Source organism: Passer domesticus, chromosome 21 (assembly GCF_036417665.1).
Source record: "Passer domesticus isolate bPasDom1 chromosome 21, bPasDom1.hap1, whole genome shotgun sequence".
NCBI classification, from domain to species: Eukaryota; Metazoa; Chordata; class Aves; order Passeriformes; family Passeridae; genus Passer; species Passer domesticus.
This window is the reverse complement of record NC_087494.1, coordinates 7,051,474-7,075,733: the sequence shown is the minus strand read 5'-3', so window position 1 is coordinate 7,075,733 and position 24,260 is coordinate 7,051,474. Positions and strand designations below refer to the sequence as shown.

General features: G+C 55.1%; 3 protein-coding genes and 2 long non-coding RNA genes across 5 annotated transcripts in view; 2 read left to right on the top strand and 3 right to left on the bottom strand.

Annotated features, from left to right (window-relative positions):
- LOC135284517 (zinc finger protein 271-like) overlaps positions 1 to 24,260 on the bottom strand; it is a 523,404-nt gene that overhangs the window by 80,248 nt on the left and 418,896 nt on the right. The gene's annotated exons all lie outside the window — the stretch shown is intronic.
- Positions 2,313 to 4,519, top strand: LOC135284609 (serine/threonine-protein kinase pim-1-like; the record flags this gene model as incomplete). Its single annotated transcript, XM_064396221.1, has 5 exons — positions 2,313 to 2,384; positions 2,497 to 2,547; positions 2,752 to 3,118; positions 3,730 to 3,906; positions 4,141 to 4,519. Coding segments are annotated over 5 exons (774 nt in total), but the record flags the coding sequence as incomplete, so codon positions are not given.
- LOC135284620 (uncharacterized) lies at positions 5,061 to 11,731 on the top strand. The gene is made up of 3 exons (XR_010349885.1): positions 5,061 to 5,174; positions 5,335 to 5,448; positions 5,868 to 11,731. It is a non-coding gene; the product is annotated as an uncharacterized LOC135284620 (long non-coding RNA).
- On the bottom strand, positions 15,203 to 16,006 carry LOC135284631 (uncharacterized). The gene is made up of 2 exons (XR_010349895.1): positions 15,935 to 16,006; positions 15,203 to 15,623 (listed from the first exon to the last, which is right to left on the bottom strand). It is a non-coding gene; the product is annotated as an uncharacterized LOC135284631 (long non-coding RNA).
- On the bottom strand, positions 18,367 to 21,262 carry LOC135284599 (uncharacterized). The gene is made up of 7 exons (XM_064396209.1): positions 20,668 to 21,262; positions 20,329 to 20,393; positions 19,737 to 20,216; positions 19,403 to 19,551; positions 18,998 to 19,145; positions 18,606 to 18,790; positions 18,367 to 18,523 (listed from the first exon to the last, which is right to left on the bottom strand). Exons 1-7 carry the CDS (start codon positions 20,783 to 20,785, stop codon positions 18,382 to 18,384), a joined length of 1,287 nt encoding a protein of 428 aa, XP_064252279.1. The 5' UTR covers positions 20,786 to 21,262; the 3' UTR covers positions 18,367 to 18,381.

Genomic DNA, 24,260 nt, shown 5'->3' with positions numbered 1-24,260 from the left:
TTACCATATTAATTAATAAATTGATTGCTGCTTGAATATTGGCCTCGTCAAGCTTCTCATTTATAACATTTCACATCCTTTTCTCTTGGATGCAGTTGGCAAACTTTCTCATGCTGGCTGCTCAAGGGCAGTGTGCTTCTGCTATCAGGCACGTACACAGAGTGTTTGCAAGCATGCTTCTAAATCCACAGAATGTCCATTGTTTTGCCTGCAGGGCTGTGCACATAGGCCACAGTGTCTGCCCAAAATGCTCTCTAACAGGGAAGTCTTTTCCTGAACTAGTAGGGGGAGGGGCTGCTTGAACTTGCTTTCTAGACGGACCTCTTTTGGAGGTTTCCTCCCAAAATTTGCCCTAAACCAGCACAATCCGTTAAAATGAAAACTTCACCAGTAGCACAATTCCACAGCCCACCAGCAGAAACAAAGGATGTGTAAAGTTCTCCAAACATTTGTCCTGCTTTGCTGCAAAAGTCGTGCTGCACACACAGTGCAGTGTGGAAAGCCAAGAGAAGCTGCAGCTGGTGGCAAATCTTGGGACACAAGCTTGACCTTGTTCTCCATGAAAGGTTCTTGAGAAGAGCAGACAGGAGAAGATTCCTGGAAAACTGAAACAGCTTTCCAGAAGTGAAATGAAAGTGAGAGAAACATTCCAAGAAGTTTTCCTCCATTTATTTCTAGTCTGCCTTTTCCCATGTTGCACTACTTCTCTATCCCATTCATTCCAAATGCACCTCACCTCTAAGACCGGTGACTTATCATGTTTTATGTTATAAATGAACACAATGGGTCATAATGCCAATCAATAAACTGTTTAATTGAGGATAAGAAAGCAAAGCACAGCGCTGGGCGACAGGGGAGTTTCCACTCCACCAACTGCCGCGCCCGAGCCCGAGTCCCGCTGCCCTTTTTAAGCAGCTCCTTTTCCAGGTTTTAGGTCATCCTTCCGGTGAATCTGTGGTGAATCTGCGCATGTTCTTCTTGTTGCTAGGGGGTCTTTATCTGCCTCCTGGTGGTCGTTTGATGAAGGCTCGTCGTCTTCCTCGCTCGCGTCCCTTTGGCTTATTCGAACTATGTTCTACAATATTGCTTAAAAAGGCTTCTGTGGTTAATATTGCTTAAAAAGGCAGTTCTATAATAAGGCATCTGTGGTCAGTATTGCTTAAGAAGTCATCCAAAACCCAGCTGATCATACTTGAGCAACCAGTTCCTGCACAGTACATTTCCAGACTTTTTGCTCTACAATGCAATTATACATTCAACGGGCAAAAAGAAGGGCCACCACTCTATCACATTTTAGACACTCTAAAATACCATGAGACACACAAAGTTTTCCTTCCCTTATTTTTACTGGAAAGCAACACTGCAGATGTAAGTGCAGTGCTTGGGTCAGGCAGGAATCCTACACCAAGGGAATGTGCCCCGACAGTGCTTGACCCGCAGCAAGGACAATGCACAGCAGCGATTGAGGGGATTCCTCTGCCAGCGTGCAGGAGTCAGGGCTCTGCACCTGGGCTCGACACTGCCAAGTTCCCGTGTTTGGACAGACTAAGGGGCTGTCCTGGGGCGCGCGGGGCTCGCCCGTGGGGCTCGTGGGGCTCGAGCGGGGAACGGACACGCGGACAAACGGCCCCGGGGCTTCAGTTGCAGTGGCGGCAGCAGCAGCGGCGGCAGCAAAAGCAGCGCAAGCAGAGAATCTAAAACACTCTTTTTCTTTCTCTTTTTCTCTCTTTCTCGCCCTTTCCCGCTGACGAGCACCCTTCCCTCCACGTCGATTTCCCGGCGTCCCTCTCCTCTCCTCTCCCCGCATCCCTCTCCCCGTGCCGGGCCGGGCCATGCCCCCGGCCCGCCCCCGGCCCCGGGCGGGGCTGCCCCGTGTCCGCCCCCGGCCGTCCCGCCGCCGCCTGGCCTCAGCCCGGCTCTGGCCGTGCTGGCGCTGGCGCTGCTGGGCGGGCGTCAATGCCTGGGGCTGGGCCGGCATCGCCGGCTTTTGCCTCCGCCTGGCCCGAGCCCGGCCCCGGCCCCGACGCAGGGTCCAGTCCCGGCCCCGACCCCGACCCCGGCCCCGGCCCCGGTCCCGGCTCCTCCCGGGGCCCGCGGAGGACACAGGCGGCGCAGCCGCTCCCGCCGCCTCCGCTGCGGCTTGCCCGGCCCGAGCTCCGCCGCTCGGCAGCGCGGCCGCCGGGGCGGGTGGGGATGCCCGGCCCGGGGCGGGTGAGGGGCGCTCGGGGGCCGTTGCTGGCCCCGGGCCGAGCGCTGACAGCCGCGTCCCGCCCGCAGGGAAGGCGCAGGAGGCCCTGCAGGAGCGGTACCGCCTGGGTTCCCTGCTGGGGCGCGGCGGATTCGGCAGCGTCTGCTCGGCGACGCGGCTCTCGGACGGCGCCCCGGTGAGCGGCGGGGCCGGCGGCGGGCGGAGAGGGAAGAGGGAGACAAGGACGAGAATGTCGGAGCGCAGTGGGAAGGGCGTTGAGCTCAGCCCGCTGCTCCCCTTGCTCGCAGGTGGCCATCAAACGCGTGCCGCGGGATCGCATCCGGCACTGGAGCGAGCTGGTGAGTGAGCGGGGCCAGCGGCAGAAGCCGGGCCGTGCCGGGCGGCGAGGAGCCGGGGCCCGGCATGGTGGAAGCTGCCGGGAGCCCTGTGGGGAGAGCGGGCGTGGGCTGAGCAGGGCATGCAGAGCATCCCGGGCTGGCTGAGGGGTCCCAGAGCCCTGGCACGGCCTCAGCTCCACTGACGGCATCGCGCTCCTCCCGCAGCCCGACGGCACCAGCGCGCCCCTGGAGATCGTGCTGCTGGCCAAGGTGTCCTGTGGGTGTGCTGGTGTCATTCAGCTGCTGGAGTGGCTTGAGCTCCCTGACTGCTTCTTGCTGGTGATGGAGCGTCCAGAGCGGTGCCAGGAGCTCTCGGGTTTCCTGGTGGAGCGGAGGTTCCTGCCGGAGGAGGAGGCGCGGGGGCTGTTCCGCCAGGTGCTGGAGGCCGTGCAGCACTGCACCAGCTGCGGGGTCCTGCACAGGGACATCAAGCCCGAGAACATCCTGCTCGACCTGGCCAGCGGGCAGCTGAAACTGATTGACTTTGGCTGTGGCGCCTTCCTCCAAGACACAGCCTACACCCAGTTTGCAGGTAAGCCCTTGCAGGGGATGCTCCTGGGCATCTCATGGCCCAGCCTGGGTGTAGCACCGGGGCTTCCCCCTACTGCAGCTGGGATGGGATTAATGCTGGAGCCAAGTTGATTTGGTTGGGGTGTGAGGGGGGCCAGCTCCCAGCCCTGCTGACAGCCTTCAGTACCCACTGTGCCCTGGGCTGGAGCTGGTGCAGCCAGCCCGACAAAAACCCCCATGGGGGTAATGGAGAGGGGGGTCTGAACCCATGACCTGGATGGTTTGGTGTGCAGGGGAGGAGGGGCTTGGACTGCTCCACTCACCTTGTTTGCCTTGGCTTATTAACATTTTTTGGGGGCCCATGCAGGCAGAGAGGAGAGTGGGTTTTCTCCACCAGTGGGTGGGTTTTTCCTTTGTGTGTCATGGTTGGGCTTGCCCAGGGTTTCTGCTGCCCTCTTCCAGCACCAGTGGCTTCTTTTCCAGCCCCGAGTTTGTACACAAGTCCCAGGTGATGGTGAGAAGGCAGCGGTCACCCCGTGTGCTGCTGGAGCAGCCCCCACATGCCCGGGGATGCTGGGGCCAGGCTCTGGGAGCAGCAGCATCCCCCTGAAGAGCTCTGTCTGTGTTCCACAGGAACCCTCGCCTACAGCCCTCCAGAGTGGACCCAGCACCAAAGCTACCATGGTGAGGCAGCGACGATCTGGTCCCTGGGCCTCCTGCTGTACCAGCTGGTCGTGGGGAAGCACCCGTTCAGGAGGGGCCAGGAGATCATCTGGGGGCGCATCTTGTTCCCAGCACGGCTCTCTCAAGGTGGATCCTCATCTCTGGGCACAGGGGGAATACCAATGCTGGGAGACAGCAGCGGGCTGATAGGCATCCTGCTCTGGCAGCTGCTGAGGAGGTGGCACATGTCCTGCTCTCCTCCAAACAGAGAATCCGTGGGGAAGTTTAGGCCCAGCTCTGGGCACACCCAGTATGGCCTGGGCACAGGAACAGGGGGGCAACTTCTCCAAGTGACTGGTGATTTCTGGTTTGTCTCCCCAGAGTGCCAAGATGTCATTAAGCGGTGTTTGTCCATGCAGCCCTCGGACAGGCCATCATTAGAAGAGCTTTTCTGCCATCCTTGGGTGCAGGGTGCTCCTCGGCCCTAGAAGATGGGAGAGATCCATGTGCACAGTTGGATCCAGGGGCCTGGCAGGTACCAGCTCCACACATCTCTTGGCACTCAGTGGCAAAGCAAACCAGACTGGTTTTGTCCTGCCTGTAGCTCTGAGCAGGGGTCAGCAGAAGGGAACAAGCAGCTCTTGGGCGGGAGCTGAGCTGGAGATCTGGTGTGGCAAGCACTGGTGGCCACCATCCCCCCAGTTTGTTTGTCTGGTTCATGGATGGCTGGGGCCCTGGGCAGAGCCCTGACAGCCTGGTCTGTTCCCAGGGAAGGAGAAGGAGCTCCTGGAGAAGCTGTACCAGGTGGGGCTGCTGCTGGAGACAGCAAGGACAACCTCAAGGACGACAGTCTCTTCCTTGGCCTGGCCAGCTGAAGATGATGGACTTGGATTCTGGCACCTTCTCTAAAGACACACTCCACACCCAATTTGCAGGTGAGTTCCACAGCCAGGGGGATGCTCCCAGATCTGGGCATGGCACGGCCTGGCTGGGCACCAAAGGTTCCCCCTTTGCTGGGGGGGATGCAACGAATTCTTCATTCAGCTCCCCAGCTGCTTTTTGGCTCTGGGCAGCTGCTGAGGTCTAGATGTGCCGTGGCTGGCTGCAGGCTGGGCACATGTCCTGCCCTGCTCCCAAAGACAGCATTGATGGGCAGCTCTGGGCACAGCCAGCATGGCCTGAGCACCACGGGCAGCTGGGACAAGGGGACAGGAACCTTCAGCTGACGGGCAGTTTCTGGTTTCTCTCCTTGCAGCCGGGCTCTGCGGGTGCTGAGGCTGCTCTGGGCTCTGCCAGGGCTCTGCTGGGCTCAGCCCTGGGCACAGCTGGGCTGTCTCTGCCCTCACATTGCTCTGACAGCTTTGCGTCAGACAAGCCCGTTCCGAGCACAGCGCCTGAGCTTTCTGCTTTGGCAGGTGAGTGAGACTCTCCTGCAGGCCCAGAGATTGCAGCTGGGGACACACATCCAATTGGCAAGAATGCAAACTCTCCACAGTCCCAGCTGAACGCCTGGATCTCCAAAGGATGTTTCATCTGTCACTCTCTTCATTCCTTTTTGGCTTTTTCTTCCTCTAGAGGTGCCACAAGTGGGCCAAAGCTGGCGAGTGGGCCGTGTCCCTGAGGCAGTGCAGTCTGGAGCTGATGGATGGAGAATTGCCTTTCTGCACTCCCAAACCAGAGGAAAAATCTGTAAGTGGGACTTTGTGTCTTTAAGAAACCCCTGACAGTTTCAAAGGGAATGTGCAGCTCATTCACAGGGTGAGAAGGAAGGGCATCTTCTGAAGGGTTTGGGGTTTGACAGAGGTTATATTCCCAGTGCTGCTTGGAGCTGGAAGGGCACAAAGCAATTTCCCATTGCTTCAACCACAATTTAAAATAACAATGTTGGAAACAAAGCCCAAAAACTTTTTAAAAAGGCTGCTGAGGTCAGTAAGATGGATCCATGCCATCAGCACATTCACAATGTAATGTATGAAAAAAATAACTGAGTTTTCTTCTTCCAAAGATCATTTGCCTCTTAATACAAAGTCACAAAAGATTTTTCACTGCACACTTGGGTTTTGTTTTTATCTTTATCATTTTACCAATTTTTTTTTTCCTTATAACAGAAAACATGCTGTAAAAAAAGAGTGTCCTTTGCTCCTGGTTCCCATGCGGAGCAGCTCCCTTCCTGCTGGCTGAGCTGCTCAGGCAGAGCCCGGCAGCTCCTGGCCCTGCAGGGCTGAGGCTTTTCCCCACTGCTGGGCACAGACTGATGGAGCAGCACTGCTGAACACGGGCACACCCAGAGGGACCAAGAGCAGCTGCCTTTGCCCACCTGAGGCTCCAAGGCCCAAACTCTGAGCAGCCAGGGCTGGAAGAGACTCGCAGGCTCCCTGGTGGCTGTGCTGCCCCACTTGTGCCCGGCCCAGCTCTGCATGAGGCAGAGGGAGAACAAGGGGCAGCTCCCTCTCAGCCCAGCCCAGGGACCCCTCCAGCCCCAGGGCTTGGGGCACTGTCAGCACCTGCTGCTCCAGCCACCACTCCTGCTGACCCTGACAGCAACACCCAAACTGGGGCTGATCCCGAGGGAGCAGCAGCAGGGCCTGGATCTGATCCCTGACTCTGGGCCAGGGCTGGACAAATGACCCCACAGCAGCAGCAGCACATGGAGCTGACATTCAGCACAGCCCCTGCCACTCTTCCCTCCTGTGTGCAGAAGTGTCACAGCAGCCTGAGGCACCTGGGAGCCCCCAGTGCCAGCAGGGACTTGAGATGGCAGCCCTGGGCTCCTGGAGGTTGTGCAAGGAATGCAGCTGGGGACTCCCTGTCCATGGGGAGCTTCCAGATGGAAAAGGCTGCTGTGTCCAGGCATCTCCAAGGGCAGAGAAAGGAGCGTCTCGACCACTGGATCTGTGCCAGTCCTACAGTCCTGGGCAGCAGCCACTGAGCCCTGGGGGAACAGAGGGCACAGCAAGAGGGACAAAGCCAGGCGAGGTCAGAGACTGGAGAGAGCCAGACCACGGAGCAGGAACAGCTGCTCCATTGCACTCTTGGAGAAAGTTCTTGGCTGGTTTAAAGCACTGAAAAGCATGAAGTGCAGAGAGGAGGCCACAGCAAACAATGCTCCTATTTCCACACCCTCTCCTCTCTGTGTCCCAGAAGAAACTGGACTGTATTCATCTCTCCGAGTTGTCTCATTCAACATGAGCAGCTTAGCACCAGGAGCTGAAGGAACTGTCACCACAGGCCACAGGAGCTGAGCAAGAGGGAACTTTTGGAGCAAAGTAATGCTGCTCAAATAGACCTAGCTGAATGCAGCAGATATAGTAATAGAATCACAGCATCCTTTCTGTTGGAAAAGACCTCTAAGCTCATCCAGTCCAGCCGTTCACTCAGCAGTGCCAAGCCCAGCACTAAACCACGTCCCTGAAGTGCCAAGGCCTGAACAGCAGGCCCTGAGCCAAAGGTGACTTCTGGATGAACCTTCCAACCAAAGGTTATCTTTCTATCTGCTCACTGATGAAATATGCATGGCCATTAGCACTGTGATAGATGTAGCCACTCCTTAGTGACACATGTATTGATCTTTTTGTATTGGCAAGCCAGACAAGGCCATGAAATCTGACATCTGGCCTTGTTTGGGGCTGAAGGATCAAAGTCAGCTCCTTTGGTTCCTCCTTGAGCACTGGCCAGGCTTTGGGAGGGACCCAAGAGGAGGATGAAACCAGATGTTGCCACACTAGAAGTGCTGTCAGTTTGTTCATTCAGCACTGTCAGAGCTGGGCCCTCTCACAGCGAGGTTGGAGCCTCAGCTGTAACTGGAGGCACCTGTAGGAATTCCCAGTGTCCAGGCGTGGCTCTGCAGTCCTTGGCTATGACATCCCCCTGCTGCTGTGTGGATCTGGGGGATGGTGGAGTCTGAGGGACACTGGTGCTGGATCTTTCTTAATCACTGCTGCAATCTTTGGTGCTGATGATTGGGTGCATTGCTGAGCTGCTCCTTTTGTGATTCTTTGCTGCTTTGAGCTGCAGTAAATGACACTGATTCCTTCAGTTGGAGTCTGTGTCTTTGGTGCTGACCCTGCCCACTGGTAAAACAAAACTGGCAGAGTCTGGCCAGATCACAGCAAAATGTCACTTGTTAAATGTAAATGTGAGGAATCAGTGGCATCAGAAATTCCCAGATGGGAAGCCCTTCCCTGGAGTTGGCTGGCTCTGGAGTGGGCTGAGGTCGCAGCACTGTGTGAGCACTGGGGCAGTTGGTTAAAAGAAGCTGAACCCCTGGATGTCTTAAAATGTATCCAAAAATTGCATATGGAAAAGGAAAAGAACTTGTGGGTTTGGGCAGACAAAGATGAATTTGTTAACAGTACATTGAAAACAGCACCTTCAGAAGGAACAATTCTTGTTGGAATGCTCCCACATGGAGCAAGAAGAAGGTTTTAATCTTGAGCTCCGATGCATTTGTGCAAGTGAAATATTAATATCATAAATAACTAGGTACATATTTATAGTATAATCAGGCCTTAATATATATTGATATATATATATATTTATATGTATGTCTATACCTATCTAGCTATATCTATATTTCTATATCAATATCTATATCTACGTATAAAATAGTAATAATGTGAAATAGTGCTGACAATACTAATTTGGTAGCTTTGGCTGCTCAGGGATGTAACACTAAATACTCTACAGAAAAGGATTGGCCAGGACCCTAATGTCAGAGGTAAACTTTGTGAGATTGTATACAATGAAAAAAGGAGGAGGGGATGAAATTGGCTATTTTTACAGGGTTTGCTGATGCTGTGATTCAGAGTGCTTTGTCTGTTACTGTGGAAAATACCGTGATTAAGACTGCTGGGTTTTTCATGTAACAGACTATCCTCAAGCTGCAGGATTTGTTGAACAGGTGAAGGGGTTGTTAAAAGAGCAGTTGAAAAAATGAGGAGATGGGAACCTGTCCCCATGGAGAACCCATCTCCCAGGTGTGCTCCATACCCTTAACAATGGCCCACTGGGGAAATGGAAACCCCCTGGCTGTGCACAGCTGCACCCAATTTGCAACTACAACCATGAACAGTGAGGCTTGCACTGCCTGGGAAATTGTTGTGGGTGTGATGGCCCCTGGCAGGGCCAGCCCAGAGGCTGCAGGGCTGGACCTTCATGCATTGCCATTAATTAGGATAAATCCAAAGCAAATGAAAGCTATCTATAGTGAGACAGGAATTCTGATTCCTCCAGGACTCTTTGGTTTGGTAACTGCTCATTTGGAGCTTGGCCTTGCAAAATGTTCATGTCATGGCAGGAGGAAAGGAGGAATTGATGCTGAATATAAAGGAGAAATTACAATAATTCTGTTAAACAATTGTCAATAAGATTGGGTTATTCAACCCCATGACAGGGTAGCACAATTATTGATATTGCAATTTTAAGCACGATTGTGAAAAAAGGAGATCCACCTCCAGTCATTACCATTTGTGGAGATAAAGGGTTTGGATCCAGCAGTCCTAACAATGGAGCCCAGTGTGTGGGCCCGGAGGCCAAAAGGCCCTCCTGAGGCAGCTGAAGGAACAGCTCCTAGGAAAGACAACATTGAATCCTGAAACCTGGGCAGGAACAATGGGAATATGTCCCTGCAGCCAAGTATTCTGTGTGAGAACAAGTAGGTATTACAGGATACTGTTTTACACATCCTGCCAGACCAAATCTCCTTGTTTGCCCCAATGGCCCCTTTGAAAAATGCTCTGATCCACAGGGCTCCATGTGAAAGCTGCTGTGGCACTGAGGGACTTGCAAACAAATTCCATCCAGGAGCCTGGGTGCCCTCAGGGACTGGGACCCAGCCCCCTTCCAGGCAAAGCGGAAAGGGCCCCACCAAGCCTTGGTAGCCACAGACAACATGTAGAACTGAACAGCAAAGGACCCTGGGGGCATTATTCTGGAATTAAAAAGGCACCACCTCCATGGACAACACAATTTTTGTTCCTAACTCAAATGAGATTGAACGAAAAGAACGAAGAACAGTGTCACTAAAGTACTATTGATGTCTGGAGGTTGTACCTTGATAATCAGCCAGAATCTTTGTTTGCCACAAACACCTCCAGTGTTTCACCAAGGGATTACTCATCAAAATTTAATGATTAGTTCTGAAAATTTCAAGATCAAGGTAGCCAAAGTACTCCATGGCAGTAATTGCTGGGTATGTTCTCAGCTGAAGTTGGGAGGAATGGGGCTCTCTTGGAGGGCCACCCTGTGTGCTGGCCAGAACTCTGTCCATGGGCTCTGACTCGTAACTGTCAATGAAGGGACAGTTCTAGAAAACACAGGAATACAATGATCCATTTGACAGGATTCACTAGGATTTCCCTTCAGGAGAAACCGAAGCTGGTTCTAGTTACAGAGGCCACAGTGTGAGAGGATTTCTGTGCTTCACCATTACTCCCAATGTCAGTAGAGCTTGGGCTGCTGGAGCTGGTCAGTGTCAGTGTTACCCCACTCCTGGCTGCAGGGCCACCATTTAACATCCTTCAGCAACAACCACAAGGAAGACCTGGTGCCTAGAGAACATTTTCCTCCCAAGGAGTGCCTTGGGTTTCAGAAAGCAAAATATTCTGGTTCATCCTGTGCCCCATGTGTGCTGCCCCGTACTGTGGAGATGACTGGATGGATTATTAGAAGTAGCAGATAATGCTGTTAAAATGTCCAGTAGCACATCCTATGGGCTCCAACAAACAGAAATGGGGACTCCACAGAACCGCATGGCCTTGGATTTTCTGCTTGCTGGCCAAGGAGGAGCCTGGGCTGTCATGGGACAGGAATGTTGCACTGCTCTCAGTGATGGGTTTGAAGGCCAACAGTCAGCAATCACCTTGACAGAAAGAGCAGGAGAAGAGTGGCAGAAAGAAGAAAATTCTTCTTGGTGGGATTGGCTTCAGGGCTGCCAAATTGGAATTTGGCTGTGAAATGCATTTGTGGCAGTGTCTGTCATCATTGCAGTGTGTGCACTTGGTGTGCACTCTGACATTCCATGTTCAAGTTGTTGTGACGCTTCGTGCTGGGAAGTGGAGTATTGAGACTTGTCTTAAAAGAGACAGTCTCAAGAAAAGAGTGGCATTTGATAATTAACAGAGAATAACAGCAACTCCTTAGGCATGTTTGAAAAGGAACGTGAATAGCTCTGAGTAATGAAATTTAAACAGTACTTAATTGAAGCACAAGGGGAGATGCCTTTATGTCTAATATCTAAATCTAAACTGTGTTATTGAAAGAATTGTTATGAAGGTTGTGGTTCATTGTAGGTCTCAGGACCCATCCAAGTAGCAAGGCCTGAACAGGCTGGGATCAAGGCCTGAACAGGCCCAGAGGGAAAGTTCATCTCTAGATGAACCTTCCAAATAAATGTTATATTTGTATCAACTCACTAACAAAGCATTATTAACAACATGATCAGTGGATGTGTTCCTTGATAAAACATGGATTTCTCTTTCTGAATTCAGAAACCAGACAAGGCCCCATCTGGCCTTGTTTGGGGGTGAAGGATCAAAGTCAACTCTGTTGATTCCCCCAGGAGTCCTGGCCAGGCTTTGGGAGAAACCAGTCAGGAGAAGGAAACTGCATGTTCTCACACTAGCAGTGATGTCAGCTTGTTTGTTTGACAGTGTAAAAACTGTGTCCTTTCACAGCAGGCTTGGAGCCTGGGTGCCTGCAAAGGTGGAGGCACCTGCAGGAATTCCCAGTGTCTGGGAGTGGCTCTGCAGTCCTTGTCTGCCCCAGCTGATGTGTGGATCTGGGTTGTGGTAAAGTCTGAGGGTAACTGGTGATGGATCTTTCTTTAATCACTGCAGGCAATCTTTGGTAGTAATGACTGGATGGATTGCTGAGCTTTTTTGTAATTCTTTGCTAATGATTATGTGCTTTGCTGAGCTTATCCTTTTGTAATTCTTTGCAGCTGTGCATTATATAAATTACAGGATTCCTTAAGTTGGTGTCTGTGTCTTTGGTACTGACGCTACCCACTGGTGAAACAGGGCCTCCTCTTGCCTAAGAGTTATCTGGGAAGGCAAAAACCCTCACTCCAAAATTCCCCCCTTCCTCCTTGTTCCCCGCACTTCATACACTGAGCATGATGTCCTGTGGTCTGGGGTATCCCCGGGGTCAGTTGGGGTCACCTGTCCTGGCTGTGTCCCCTGCCAAGCTCCCCCACAGCCCCAGCCCCTGCCCAGCGTGGCTGGAGGAGGGGCAGGACAGGCCTTGGCTCTGTTGCAGCTCAGCAAGAACAAAACCATCTCTGCGTGCTCAGCCCTGTGCTCAGCACCCGGCCCAGCAGTGTCTCAGTGCCAGTGTCTGTGCCCTCAGTCCCTGCCAGGGCTTTCCATGGCAGCTGCCCAGACAGGTGACCCAGGTGTCACCCCCAGTGAGGGCTGCCATGGAAACAGTGCCAGCACTGCCCCTTTCTGTCTGGCTGAGCTGGCCTTTGGCCCTGGCAGTGCCCTTTGCTGCTGGTTCCTGGTGCCTGAGCGGCCAGCGCGGCACAGGGCAGGTGGCCATGGCACAAGCCCCCAGCAAGGGATCCCCTCTGGCTCTGGGCAGTGACAGCAGCCCTGAGCAATGGGCTGGCGCGCTGGGGTCGGTGCAGTGTCCATCCAACAGTGTCTTGTAATGGCCCAGTGCAGACTGGGATGATGATCCACCCTCCCAGCTGGCCCAGGGCAGCTCTGCAGTGCCCTTCCCCACAGCCTGTCTGCACAGAAGCACTTGCTGGGTGCTCTGCATTTCCTTTCCCTCACTCTTGGGTCTCTCCCACACCTCCCAACTCGGAGCTTTCAGCTGCAAGGAGTTCAAAGCTGGTCTGTCCTTCAGGAGTTGGTCTAATTCTGCCCTGAGCAAACTCTGGATTTGTGTTTATTGCAGAACTTCCTGTGTGTCTAAAACATTCCTTGCCGGGTTCTGCTTTGGGGAAAGGGAACCTCCTTGGTGGCAGCTTGGGCTTGGCACACACTTGAGGAGGATGTCTGTTTTCAATGGGGAAACTCAGGAGTTTTAGATTGGTTCAAAATACAAAAGAAGATGACCCCTCTTTGGCTGTGCACAGCCAGTTCTCTGAGCAAAGCAGGTCCCAGTTGAGTGAGGAGAGACAAAATGGGCTTGGGGTATGTGGAGCAAGGTTATCCACACTGGGTCAGAGCTCAAGGCACAGCTTCTCTGAGCAGGCCAGAGCTCCTTAGGAGAGTCCCTGCTGGATCAGTATGAGTCACTGAATGCAGCAATCACCTCTTGTGTAATAAGAACAGCAATAAAAGATACCCTTTATAATAGGAATACATACTTCCTAGAAGCTCTTTGAAATATTTCTCCATAACTGAAAAAGGAAACCCTCCTAATGAACTGCACTAGAGCAGAGGGAAATCAAGGCAGAGCCATGGTTTGGCAGGACTTGCTTGATCCTAATGAGTCTCACTGTGAATTTAGAGCTGAGCCCTGGATCCTCAAGGCCTTGGAGGAGATTGCACAAGCCTTTCCAGGAGTCCAAGTCAGAGGAAAAGCCCAAAGTGTCTCAAGGCATTAATGGGTCCCACTGAGGTCCCTCTCCAAGACAGACTCCTCGTGGACTCCTTGGAGGAGAGAATTGGTGGCCAGGATGGCACAAAAACCTCTCAGAGACTCAGTGGGGAAAGGAAAATCCAAAGTAGTTTAAACACCTGGAGTGTCTCAAAGCATTCATGAGCCCCACTGAGTGTTGTTACTGACAAAACCTCTCAAGGGACTCCTTAAAGCAGATAATTGGAGGCCATGATTCCACAAAGCTCTCAGAGACTCCAAGGCAAAAGCAAAACCCAAACTCCTTGGAAAAACTGGCAGTCCCTGGGAGCATTCAGGAGCCCTCAGGGCCATTCCTGAGCAAGGCTCCCCAGGGACTCCTTCCAGCAGATCCTTGAGGCCACGGGGATGTGGGCTAGGGGGGGTTCTGAGGGCAGGACAAGGGGATGACAGTGCCCAGCCTGGCTGAGGCTGTGCCAGGAGGCCCCAGGGCCTCAGGACAAGGTGTCTCCTCCCAGCCCTTGCTGGCACAGACCCTGCTGTGCCCCAGGGCACCAAGACTTGGCTTCTCTTTGTCCCCACCTGTCATCACTGCCTCCAGTTCTCTGCTCTGCCTGGGGCCTGGGGACACTTTCTCAGTCGTGTCCCTCAGTGGGATCCAGTAAAAGTCAAAGCAACTTTGGAGTTGGATTCTGACTTGGAGTTCTGGAGAGGTTTCTTCAGCTTCCTCTGAGGGACTGATGTTCAGGGCCTCAGCACAAAACCCCAGACGGTCATTCAAGTCCTGCTGCTGTGTCTGTGCTGCTGAGCTGGGCTGGGCTCCTGGTACAGAGGCAGCTCCTGGTAAGCAAGAAGAGCTTCAAAAGCACATTTCTCTTGATGAGCAGCTCTTGTGGCAGCCCAGCAGGGCTGGGGCACTGCCTGCAGCCAGCCCGGGCACAGACCAGAGGCCCAGAGAGCTTCAATCAGTCAGGGCTGGGAAGGAGCTGAGAAGTGCCTGGGGCAGAATCACTGCCAGCCCTTGGCACAAGAACCTCTGGCTGCAGGACAATGCAGCTGCAGCTCCTGGAGCCATCTCCTAAAGCTGGAACATCCCAATGCCTACAGACTCTGTGAGTACATTCTCTGAGTATTTCTGCTGCAGGGGAGGTGAAATGCTCATGAAGCTCTGACATGCTGAGGGGTTCTGATCAGTCATAGAATATTTCCCCAAAAAGGATTTTGATAAAAATGAGGAAATTTCCTAAGACTTTGTGTTCAGATTCCTACTACTGGAGAGTGGAACGGAGCGGGGATGAATCCCTACTATTGGAGAGTGGCAATGAGGGGGGATAAATATTAATGGATGATTATGAATTATTAGTTGTGAATTTTGACACATGACTGAGACATCTGAACTGTTATTTTAGTGACCAGTAGGCTCACAGGAGATCCCTATTATGCCTTCAGCTTCTCTCCCCATGAACAGCAGCAGCATCACCTTTGCTGGACCCATCAGGCTCAGTCTGAGCCGTCCTTTCTCCAAGCTGCAAACAGAACCTGCCCCCAGCCAGTTCCCTGCAAACAGGCAGGGTTCTGTAAAGTCAAGGAGAGTGCACAGAGATTTGGGGTCTGTGAGTACTGGTAGGGAGAGATCAGACACACAGAAACACCTGCAGGAGGAAAATCTGCAGGAAGCAGAGAGAAGATCAGGGAATGAGAGAAAACAAAACCCAGCAATGCTGTGGCAGGGAGAGTTTAGAGATGTCCACAGGGTCAACTGCACCTTCAGCACGGGGACCGTGCCAGCCTGAGCTGCCCTCGTTCCTCTGGCTCTGTGCACAAAACACGGCGTGGCAGAGAACGGCAGCAGGGGCCTGTGTGTCCCAGGGCCCTGGATTTGTGCTACTTCATCTCCACAAAGATGCAGGCAAAGTGAAGAAGCCAAACTGTTTATTAATGAAAGGAGAAGCAAAGGAATGAGCTGGGTGGGGAAAAAGGGGAAGGGCAGGATCTGAGGACTAGAGGGAAAGAGCCGTGAAAAGGGAGGGAGAATGGAGGGCAAAAAGAAGGGATAGGCAGAGTCTGAGGGCTGGAGGGAGGGAGCTATCTATAAGCAGGGAGAGGGCTGAAGCCATGCAAGTTTCCCTCAGGCTCAGCTGTGCCAATTATCAGCTGTGCCTGGAGCTCCAGCTGGTCTCTTCTGGTCTCAAGGCAATCTCATCTTCCATGGCATTTGCAGGTCTTCTACAAACGCTGGTTCTTCTGTGCCAGTTCTGTAACTCTCCAACTGAATATCTGTTTAACAACTATGTTTTTCTGGGAAGGGCTGTCACCTCTCCTCAGGGCTTGAAGGGCTGGAAGGGAGAGGAACAGAGTCATGGTCAGAGACTGGATCAGTGGGAATCCTAGGAGACCTTTCTGCCAGGGCCATCCCACTCAGCTCTGGCCATGGCCACAAGAGAGGGGGTGTCAACTGGATCAGCTGGCCACGAATCTGCCCCCCCCACTCCCACATCCCTGAAATCTCTCTGTGCTCGGCCCACGCCACCCCTCATCCACACAGGGAGCGAAGCCCACCGCAGCCGGGACAGGGATGGCAGCTCTCTGCCCAGGCATTGCAGCTCTCCCTGCCAGCCCCCGCTGTCAGCCCGCTGCCCTCACTCACCCTCAGTGAGGAGCTGGAGCTCTCCTGGCTGCCCCCTGAGGTGCCGCCCGGCCACCCCTGTGAACACAGAGCCTGTCACGGCGGCAGCGGCACAGCTCCCTGCCAGCGGCGCTGCCAGCGCTGCGGCCACACGCCCTGCTGGCCCGGCAGGGCTCAGCCCGGGCCCTTGCCGCACGCTGCCGCCCAAGGGCACGGCTGCCAGAGGGCGGCAGCAGCGCCCGGGCCAGGCGGGGCTCCACGGCGCCGGGCCCGGATGGCGCTGCCGGGGCAGCGGGCGGGGCTGGGGCCGAGCTGCGGCGGGCCGGGGAGGGAGCCCGGCCTCGGGGCTCACCCATGAACCTGATGGCCGCCTCTCGCAGGGGCTCCTGGGGGCTCTCCAGGTAGCGCAGGGCCCGGTGCAGCTGCTCGGCCGCTCGGCTCGTGTCCTCTGCCAGCTGCAGAGAGCGGCAGCAGGGAAGGCTTAGCGCGGGCTCAGCCCCTGTGGCGGGCGCTCCCTGCGCCCAGCCCCGGCCTCCCCTGCCCGCACAGCCCTGAGGCGCGGCCAGCAGCCGCTGGCGCCGGGCTCCGCAGGGGGCAGAGGGCCGGCTGCTGCCCGGGGAGCCGCGGGGCCGCCCCGCAGCCCCGCCGCGCCGGGGCTCCATGGGCACCCGGCTTGGGCCCACAGCAGCCTGGAGAAGAGCCCGTGCCGCCTCTGGGTGCAGCAGCGGGCAGGGGCACAGCTGCCAGCCCCGCACACTGAGCACTGCGCTCAGCGGCCTTCTCCAGGCTGAGGCTGGGGATTCCAGGCCGTCCTTACCAAGACCTCAACAAACGTCAACAGCTTCTCTGTCTCCACCAGCTCTTTGAGATCCCTCCTGTTCAGGAACCCGGCCGCACAATGCAGCATTTCCCGAGAAGCCTGGAGAGCAGCAGAGACCCAGAGATAGCCCCACAGCCCAGGGCACAGGACTCACATCCCTGTGCCACAGCCTGGAGGAGGCTGCAGCTCGGGATGTGAGCAGGGCAGCCGGCAGCCCAGCCCCCTGCCAGGGGGACACCAGCAGCCCACGAGTCATCACCTCGGCCACACGCTGATTCTCATCGTGGCAGTGGCAGAAGAGTGCAGGAAGGCTCTGGCACACCACTGACTTCAGGGGCTTTTTTCCCTCATCTACTACCAAATCCATCACCTTGAAGAAGAGGTCAAGGGAGAGCAGCTGCACATGGCTGTTGTCCTGAATGAAAGAAAGAAACCTCAGCGCCATCTACTCCAGGCCCACCTGAAGAGTACAAAAATCCACAGTGCACAAAGTTTCTGGGCAGCACCCAGTGCTCGAGGCTGGGGATACAAATCCTTACGTGGTCGAAGAGCAGCAGGAGAGCCTCAGCCAGCTTCGGGGCAGTGGTGCTGGATACCAGCATGTCTTTGCTCTTAAGCAAATTAGTGAACACAGAGAGCGTCATGCCAACCAGCTCTCTGTCTGCATCACCCAGCAGCTCCAGAAGGCTTGGAGACAGAGTGCCCATTCTCCTGGCCTGTGTGGAACACAAGGCTGTGCTGGGAAGCCATGGACGGCTGCAGCGCCAGCACCAGCCCGGCACTGCAACCCCAGCCTGCTGCTGCAGGGCCCACAGGCCAAAGGCCTGCCCCAAAGCAGTGGGGCAGGTGAGGCAGGAGAGCTGGGAGCAGCTGCCTCAGCTGCCTCAGCCCTGCCAGCCCATGGGGCTGCTTTCCCCAGGGCAGCTTCAGCCGCTGCCCCTTCTCACCATCGAGGGATCCTTGCTGAGCACCACGAGGCCTCTGAGCGCCAGGCGACGCCTCTGCCTGCACTCGTTCCTCAGGTGCCTTGACATGATCTCCAGGATGCTGTCAGCACATTCCCTCAAGTCCAGCCACTCGAGGACCTGAAAGGCACAGGGCAGTGACAGGGCACCCGGCCAGCAGGAGCCCAGAACCACACAGGGCTGGGCCCAGGCAGCAGCACAGGGTACGGGCACCGTCCCAGGCAGCTGCGGCTACGAGAGGGCAGAGAGCTGGGAGGCAGCTCAGCCAGGCAGCGCTGGCCTTCAGGCTCACCTCCACAAGGAACGCCAGCCCGGGCAGATCCCAGTGTGGCTCCTCCCTGCTGAGCAGCCCAAGCAGGCGCAGAGCAATCCCAGAACACAAGGAGAGGGAGACACGGCGCATCTCTGTGGAAGGGGAAAAAAGACACCAAGAGCCTGAGGTGGGGGGACCAAACCTTGCCCAGGACTGACTCACAGAGGTCTGGTCTTTGCCCAGCATCCCTGGAGAGGATGTGAGCACTGTGGGAGGTGGCCCCTTCTGGGCACCCTCCTCTCCCAGCCTTTTCCAGTCTCCTTGGCCGTCCCTTGGTGACAAGGCCCTCTGGCCCATGACCACAGGGACTGTGTGGGGCACCCGGGCACAGGGCACAAATGCTTGGGGCAGTGTGGAGGAGAAGGGGGTCTCACCTGGCCAGCAGACCCACGGCATAGTGCTGGGTGTGAGCACACAGCAGCGTGTCCCAGCCACACTTACGCTCCATAGCCATCACCTCCTGGTCACACTCCAGTCGGCAGAGCAGAGCCTTCATGGCCTGCACTGCAAACCTGTGTGCAGAGCAAAGCCCAGGTCACACTGGGAGCACTGGCACTGGCCACACGGGCAGGGGAAGGACAGGAGGACTGGGACCTGCTGGGCTTGCTGGGAAGGTGGTGTTCCTCCTGGCATGCTCTCCAGAAGTTTTCAACTTCCTCTGGTGGCATCTGCTGCGTGGTGATGACAACATGGAAGAGCAGAGCCACAAACAGGCGGGAGGAATAAAGGATCATGGCCTCATGGCATTGTGGCACAATGACCCAGATCACCAGAGTTGCCTGCAGAAGAAGCAGCCCAAGACAGCGCTCAGTGCCCTGGTGTCCATGGGGCAGGGCCCAGGGGCAGATGCAGGGGAGCAGTGGGCGTGGTGTCCCCTGAGTCTGCCCCTAGCCCAAGTTTCATCCCAGCGACTGAGGCAGGGAGAGGATGGAGAGCTGCTGGAGAGGCAACCGGGTGGCAAGCAAAGGCCAGTTCCAGAAACTCACAGCCAGGGCAAAAACGTCCTTGTTGTCCCCATCGGAGGTGCATGTGCTGTGCACAGGCCAATCCTCCATCACACAGAGCAGTGTTGCCAGCACCTTCTCCATTGTTGGTCGTGATGAGCCTATGGCTCTCCACATCATTGCAGCAGCTCTGTGGGATCAGGGCTCTGTGTCAGGGGAATCTCAGTCACAGTACCATGCCCTGTGCAGCTGTGGGGGCACAGGTGACTGAGCCCCAGTGCCCTGAGGGGCAGGGAGGGAGCATTGGCAGCAGGCTGGGCAAAGAGAGGGGCCTGAGGGTCCTGGAGCTCTCTGCCTGTCTGGCAGAGCCCATTGGACAGGCTGTGATGGGCCATGGGCCCTAAAGGCTGGTGAGCCCTGAGCTCTCAAGGCACGTGGGCCCCGTACCTGTCACACGTTGGGGCACAGTGCAGGAGGGTCAGCGCCACGTCTGCAGGGTGTTCCTCAGCCAGCCTCACAATGTCACTGTGCAGCCTGGCATCCACAGTGACGTGGGACATGAGACTCTGGTGGATGTTCTTCACCATGGCTGGCACCTGGAGGAGGCATGAGGAAGACCTGGAACCCTGTCCAGGGGAGCAACTTCCCCAGTTTCCCCCCAAGAAGTGCCTCCCTTCCCGTTACACTGCACTGATCTCAAAGGCTGAGGGGGCTCAGTGACCAAGGCTTGAGGGGACACACGGCCCTGGGAGGCCTCCAGCCCTGGCCCCAGGCTGCTTACCTGTTCCCGTGTGCAAACAGCACTCTCCTGGAAAAAATCCTTAGTGGGAGTACAAATCACAGGGGGAGTGGGCATGGTGTCAGCATTTGGGATTTCTTGAGTCTCTCCAGAGTTGACAGTGATGGTCACATCCTCAGTTACTGCCTCGTCAGCCTTTGCCCCTTCATCTCTGGGAGTCATTACAGCCTTGCAGTCTTCTGAGCACTGAGCCAAATCTGTGCTGGTGTCAGTGTTTGCAATGCCCTGAGTCTCTCCATGGTCAGTGTTTGTGATGGCCACATCCTCGGTCATTGATGTGAGAAGTGCCTTCACGCAGATTTGAGTCACTGAGGTCTCAGAGTCTTCTGAGAGCTCAGCCAAATGCAGGCTGACATCAGGCTCTGCCTGGAGCTGGGTCAGCCCCGAGTCAGGCTCAGCTGGGCCCTCAGCTGCTGCGGTGCTGGTCTTCCTGCGTTGAATGCGCAGAAACTTCGGGAATATCTGCAGAACCAAGGACAGGGAAGTCAGGGGTGTTCCATGGCATGCTCCAAGCGTAGTGCTCAGCTGAGCAGGGACAGCAGGCCTAGCCCATGGCTGGGATGGCTGCAGGTACCTTCAGGGTTCTGCCGAAGCAGCCGTGGGCGGCTTCCTTCTCTTGTGTCCGGTCCAGGGATGCATCTGGCAAAGAGCGAGCGCAGCCAGAGCTGAGGGGCTGCGGGAGAGGCTGGAGAACACAGCCCAGTCCTGCGCTCCCCAGGCAGGGACAGCCCCGGGATGCCCCAGGGGGATGGAGCACGGCCACTGCGGGGTGTCTGCCTGGGCCCTCTTCCGTCCTGTCCATGGGCATGTCCCCAGGGGATGGGATGCCATGGAATGGCATGGCATGGCATTGGATGGGGCAGGGCCTAGCTGGCTGGCACCATCAGCTCTGTGGCCCAGCTCTGTCACTCACCATCCTGCAATGGCTGGAAATGCTTGGGCTCCTCAAGCCGTTTTCCTGGGGCAGCTCCAGGGCCTTTGTTTTTTTCCCCCCTGAAGACTTTAAATAGGCTGAGAAATCTGCCTGCCATTCCAGAGTCTGGCCTTGAGGTCACCTTAAAGAGAGATGCCTTGTGAAAGTTCTGAATCAGCAAGTCCTTCACTTGTGCCTTGAAGGCACCTGAGGCAGAGAAGCCTCAGGAAGATTACAGGACAGCAAGTCCTGCACTTTGGTCTCAAGGGCTCCTGCCACAAGGACAGGAAACACCTCTTAAATGGGTTTGGTCACTAAGTGCCAGGGTCTCGCCTCGAGTGTGCAGGCCAGAAGGATGGGAGATGCCTCAGAAAAGCTCTGAGTCACCAAGTCCCTCAGTCTGGCCTCAGAGGCACCTGCAAAAGAGAAGCCTCGGGAAGGCCACAGGCCACCAAGACCTGCAGTCTTGCCACGAGGACACCTGTAGGAGTAATGCCTCGGAAAATCTCCAGGTCAGACACGAACGAGCGCTCCTCACGGCACCGCTCTGTCCCGTCCTGTCCCGTCGCGTACTCCAAGCACTATGCCCTGCTCTTGTCACCACCAGCTCCAATGTCACCACGTGTCACAAAGGACACATTCCTCCATTCCATGCCACAGTGACCGTGCTGCAGCGTGTCACAAAGGGCCCTTGCACACACTGCCACCTGCCCTGGGGCCGCCCCCAGCCCACCCAAAGTGGCCCCGGTTGGAAGGAATCCCTGGCCCCAAGTGTCTAAGGCAGCCCGACAGGATCTTTAGGAAGGGCTCAGCCCATCAGCAAGCGCTGTCCTGCTCTGCGGGCTCAGGGCAGCAGAAGGAGCCCCCAGGGCTGCCGAGGCAGCCGCGCTGGCAAGGGCACAGGGCCTTCCACGGAAGCTGGCACGGCCTCCTTGGGACACGTCCCGGCTGCTGGCCATCCTAAAGCCGCGGCTGTGACAGGCACAGGGAACGTGTGGGCCAGGGCACCAATGCTGCTCTGAGCCCTGGGGCCCGGGCAGCGCTGCCATCAGCAGGTGTGGCAGAGTGCCCACCCAAGCAGAGCTGCCACCCCCCGAGCCCTGGCAGCACTGCTGCCCCTCTCCTGCCCCAGAGACCTGTGCCCCGGGGGACTTCTGTGCCACAGGGAGCCAAAGCCCACGTGCACTGGGGGCTGTGCTCCTCCCTGCAGGGGCTGTTGGCAGCAGCACCTGGAGCACTGCTGCAACACTTGCTGTCTGTCAGAAACTCTTACTACATGCTGAAATTATTTTCTTGAAGTAATTTCCTGCAGCACAAAAGCATCTTTACTGTGACAAAACAGAACAATCTGGCATTAAAGACTCCTCATTTCAGGAAAGCTTCACTTTCCATTTCTCAACTGAAGCAATTCCAAAAAGTTGCAAACTCCCCCAATCAATTGCAATCGACTGAGAACATGACAGCTGGAAATTGGCTTCCCATCTCAAAGCAGCATCTCATGTGCCTTAATGTCATGCATTGGGAGTCACTTTACAAACATAACACTACACAGAGGCAAACAGAAGGCCATTCTTTGCTTTCAAATGATTTTCAATGAATGGACGATAATATCCTCATTCACTTAAGGAATAGAAGCTCTAAAAGAATGAAAGTCCACTCAGTGTTACAAAAGTAGCCCAATGAAATGAATAGATGGCAAAAGGGCCAATCCTCCCCTTGGTAGAGATATCTAACTGGCCAATAAAGTACAGCTCTCCCCTCTTCTTCCCTGCAGGAGAATCAGGACCATGAACAGAAATAGTCACAGCTGTTCTTTCTGCCCTCCATAATGAAAGCTGTGCCAAACCACAGATGCTGCCTTCAAACTGACCCAATTCCAGCCTAGACCTCTCACCTTCCAGACAACTCCTTCCCCAACCTGCCCCCAGCACCAACCCCTCCAAACACCCACACAGGAGCCCTCAACACCCCACCAGCACCCCCAGCTGTCCCTGTCCCTCCGCAGAGCTTTCCCAGCCTCCAGCAGACCCCCTGGTTCCCTGCACGTGCCGTGGGATGGCCCTCAGGAGGATCTGCTCCAAGGCCTTTCCCGGGAGCAAGCTCAGGCTGCCAGGCCCATGGTTCCTGGATCATCCTTCCCACCGAGCCTTCCTGTGCACGGCTGTTCCCTTGGCACATTTGTGCTCGGCTGGGACTTCTCCACTCACCCAGGGCTGCTGCTAAAGGATCGAGAGCAGCCTGGCAAGCTCTTCCTCCAGCTGCCTCTTTCCTCTTGGGGGAGGAAGAACATTCCACAGGCAAGAAACTGGTGCCTCCTCAGACCCTGGATCCATGCTGAGACAGACATGGACGTGAAGTATGTCATATGGAAAAACTCTTTATCACTAACCGCTCGCATTGTTTTTCTCTGTTCCTTTGTTACCCGTGGTATAAAGCAATACTCACTCGTTTCTCATACACAGAGGCCCCCACCTACAGAGCTCACTCACACCATGTGGGTTCAAGTCTGATGGGTGCCTTGCACAGGTGGCACAGGGAGTCCCACCTACACGGTCCCGGGTCAGGGGCGAGCGTCCCCTTGGTGGGTTAGAGTCCCAGAGTACAGGAGTGGTATGCTAAATGGCATTGATTAAATGTGGCTGGAATTTGGATTGGGAGCTGGTTTAGAGAGTTTATTAAGTCTGGCAGTATATCATGTGTGTGTGTGTGCATGTGTTAAGTCTGTCACTGCAACATCGTTTATCCCTTGCCTATGTGAAGGTAAGGAAGGGAATGTGCTCAACACTGTTACCTTTTTCCTTTGGGCATGGAATGCTATTAATTGGAGTAGAAGTAGTCAGAAAATTGAGTGTGTGTTCCAAGGTTCATCTCTAAGAATGCAAGAAGTGGAGACACAATCTCAGAGGGAAACAGCATTGTATGATCTTGCAGATTGGAAACTGAAATGTGTCTAGAGAATTTAAAATACTGTGAGGAGGTTCTGGAGGACATAGGTCACTGGCAGCCTAGCTGGGAATTTTTTCCAGCAATAGGATGATATCTTTTGGATGCTTGGAGCACCTTAAGTGCTAAGACAAATTTCTAGTTTGTGGGGAAGCCCCTAAGTACCCTTTTGTGTTGTATGAAAGAGTGTGAATGTATGGAACTGCATTTGCATTGTCACCCTGAGGGGCTTGGCAGGTGAGGGACAAGGAAGAAGTAGATGGTGAGAAAGGCCAGAGTGACTCTGACACAAATGAGATTTACAATCTGACAGGAACCAAGTGCAGTAGCTCTACCTGCATTTCCACTTTCCAATGACAGGAGTGGCAGGGAAAGCAAAGTGACTGATGCCCTATGCTCCTTGTAACCCTCTGATCCCTTGTTTGTTGTGTAGGGGGCGTAGAGATTGTAGTCCTTGTAGTGGCCCAAACAATTGGCCCATAGAAGAGAGCAATAGCCTACTTCTCAAAACAACTGGATGAAGTGAGTAGGGGACAGCCTGACTGTGAGCAGTTGCTGCTCTTGTTTCAAACATCCAAGAAGCCTGAGAATTCACTCGAGGTCAACAAATAATTGTATTTATCTCACATTCAGTAGCAGCAATTCTTGAG

Coding starts and splice junctions, on each gene's coding strand:
- LOC135284599 (XM_064396209.1), bottom strand. CDS start 20,785: ATGGCAGGCAGATTTCTCAGCCTATTTAAAGTCTTCAGGGGGGAAAAA. Junction 19,146..19,402: donor TGTGCCCCAACGTGTGACAG/GTACGGGGCCCA, acceptor CTGATCCCACAG/AGCTGCTGCAATGATGTGGA. Junction 18,791..18,997: donor AGGACGTTTTTGCCCTGGCT/GTGAGTTTCTGG, acceptor CTTCTTCTGCAG/GCAACTCTGGTGATCTGGGT.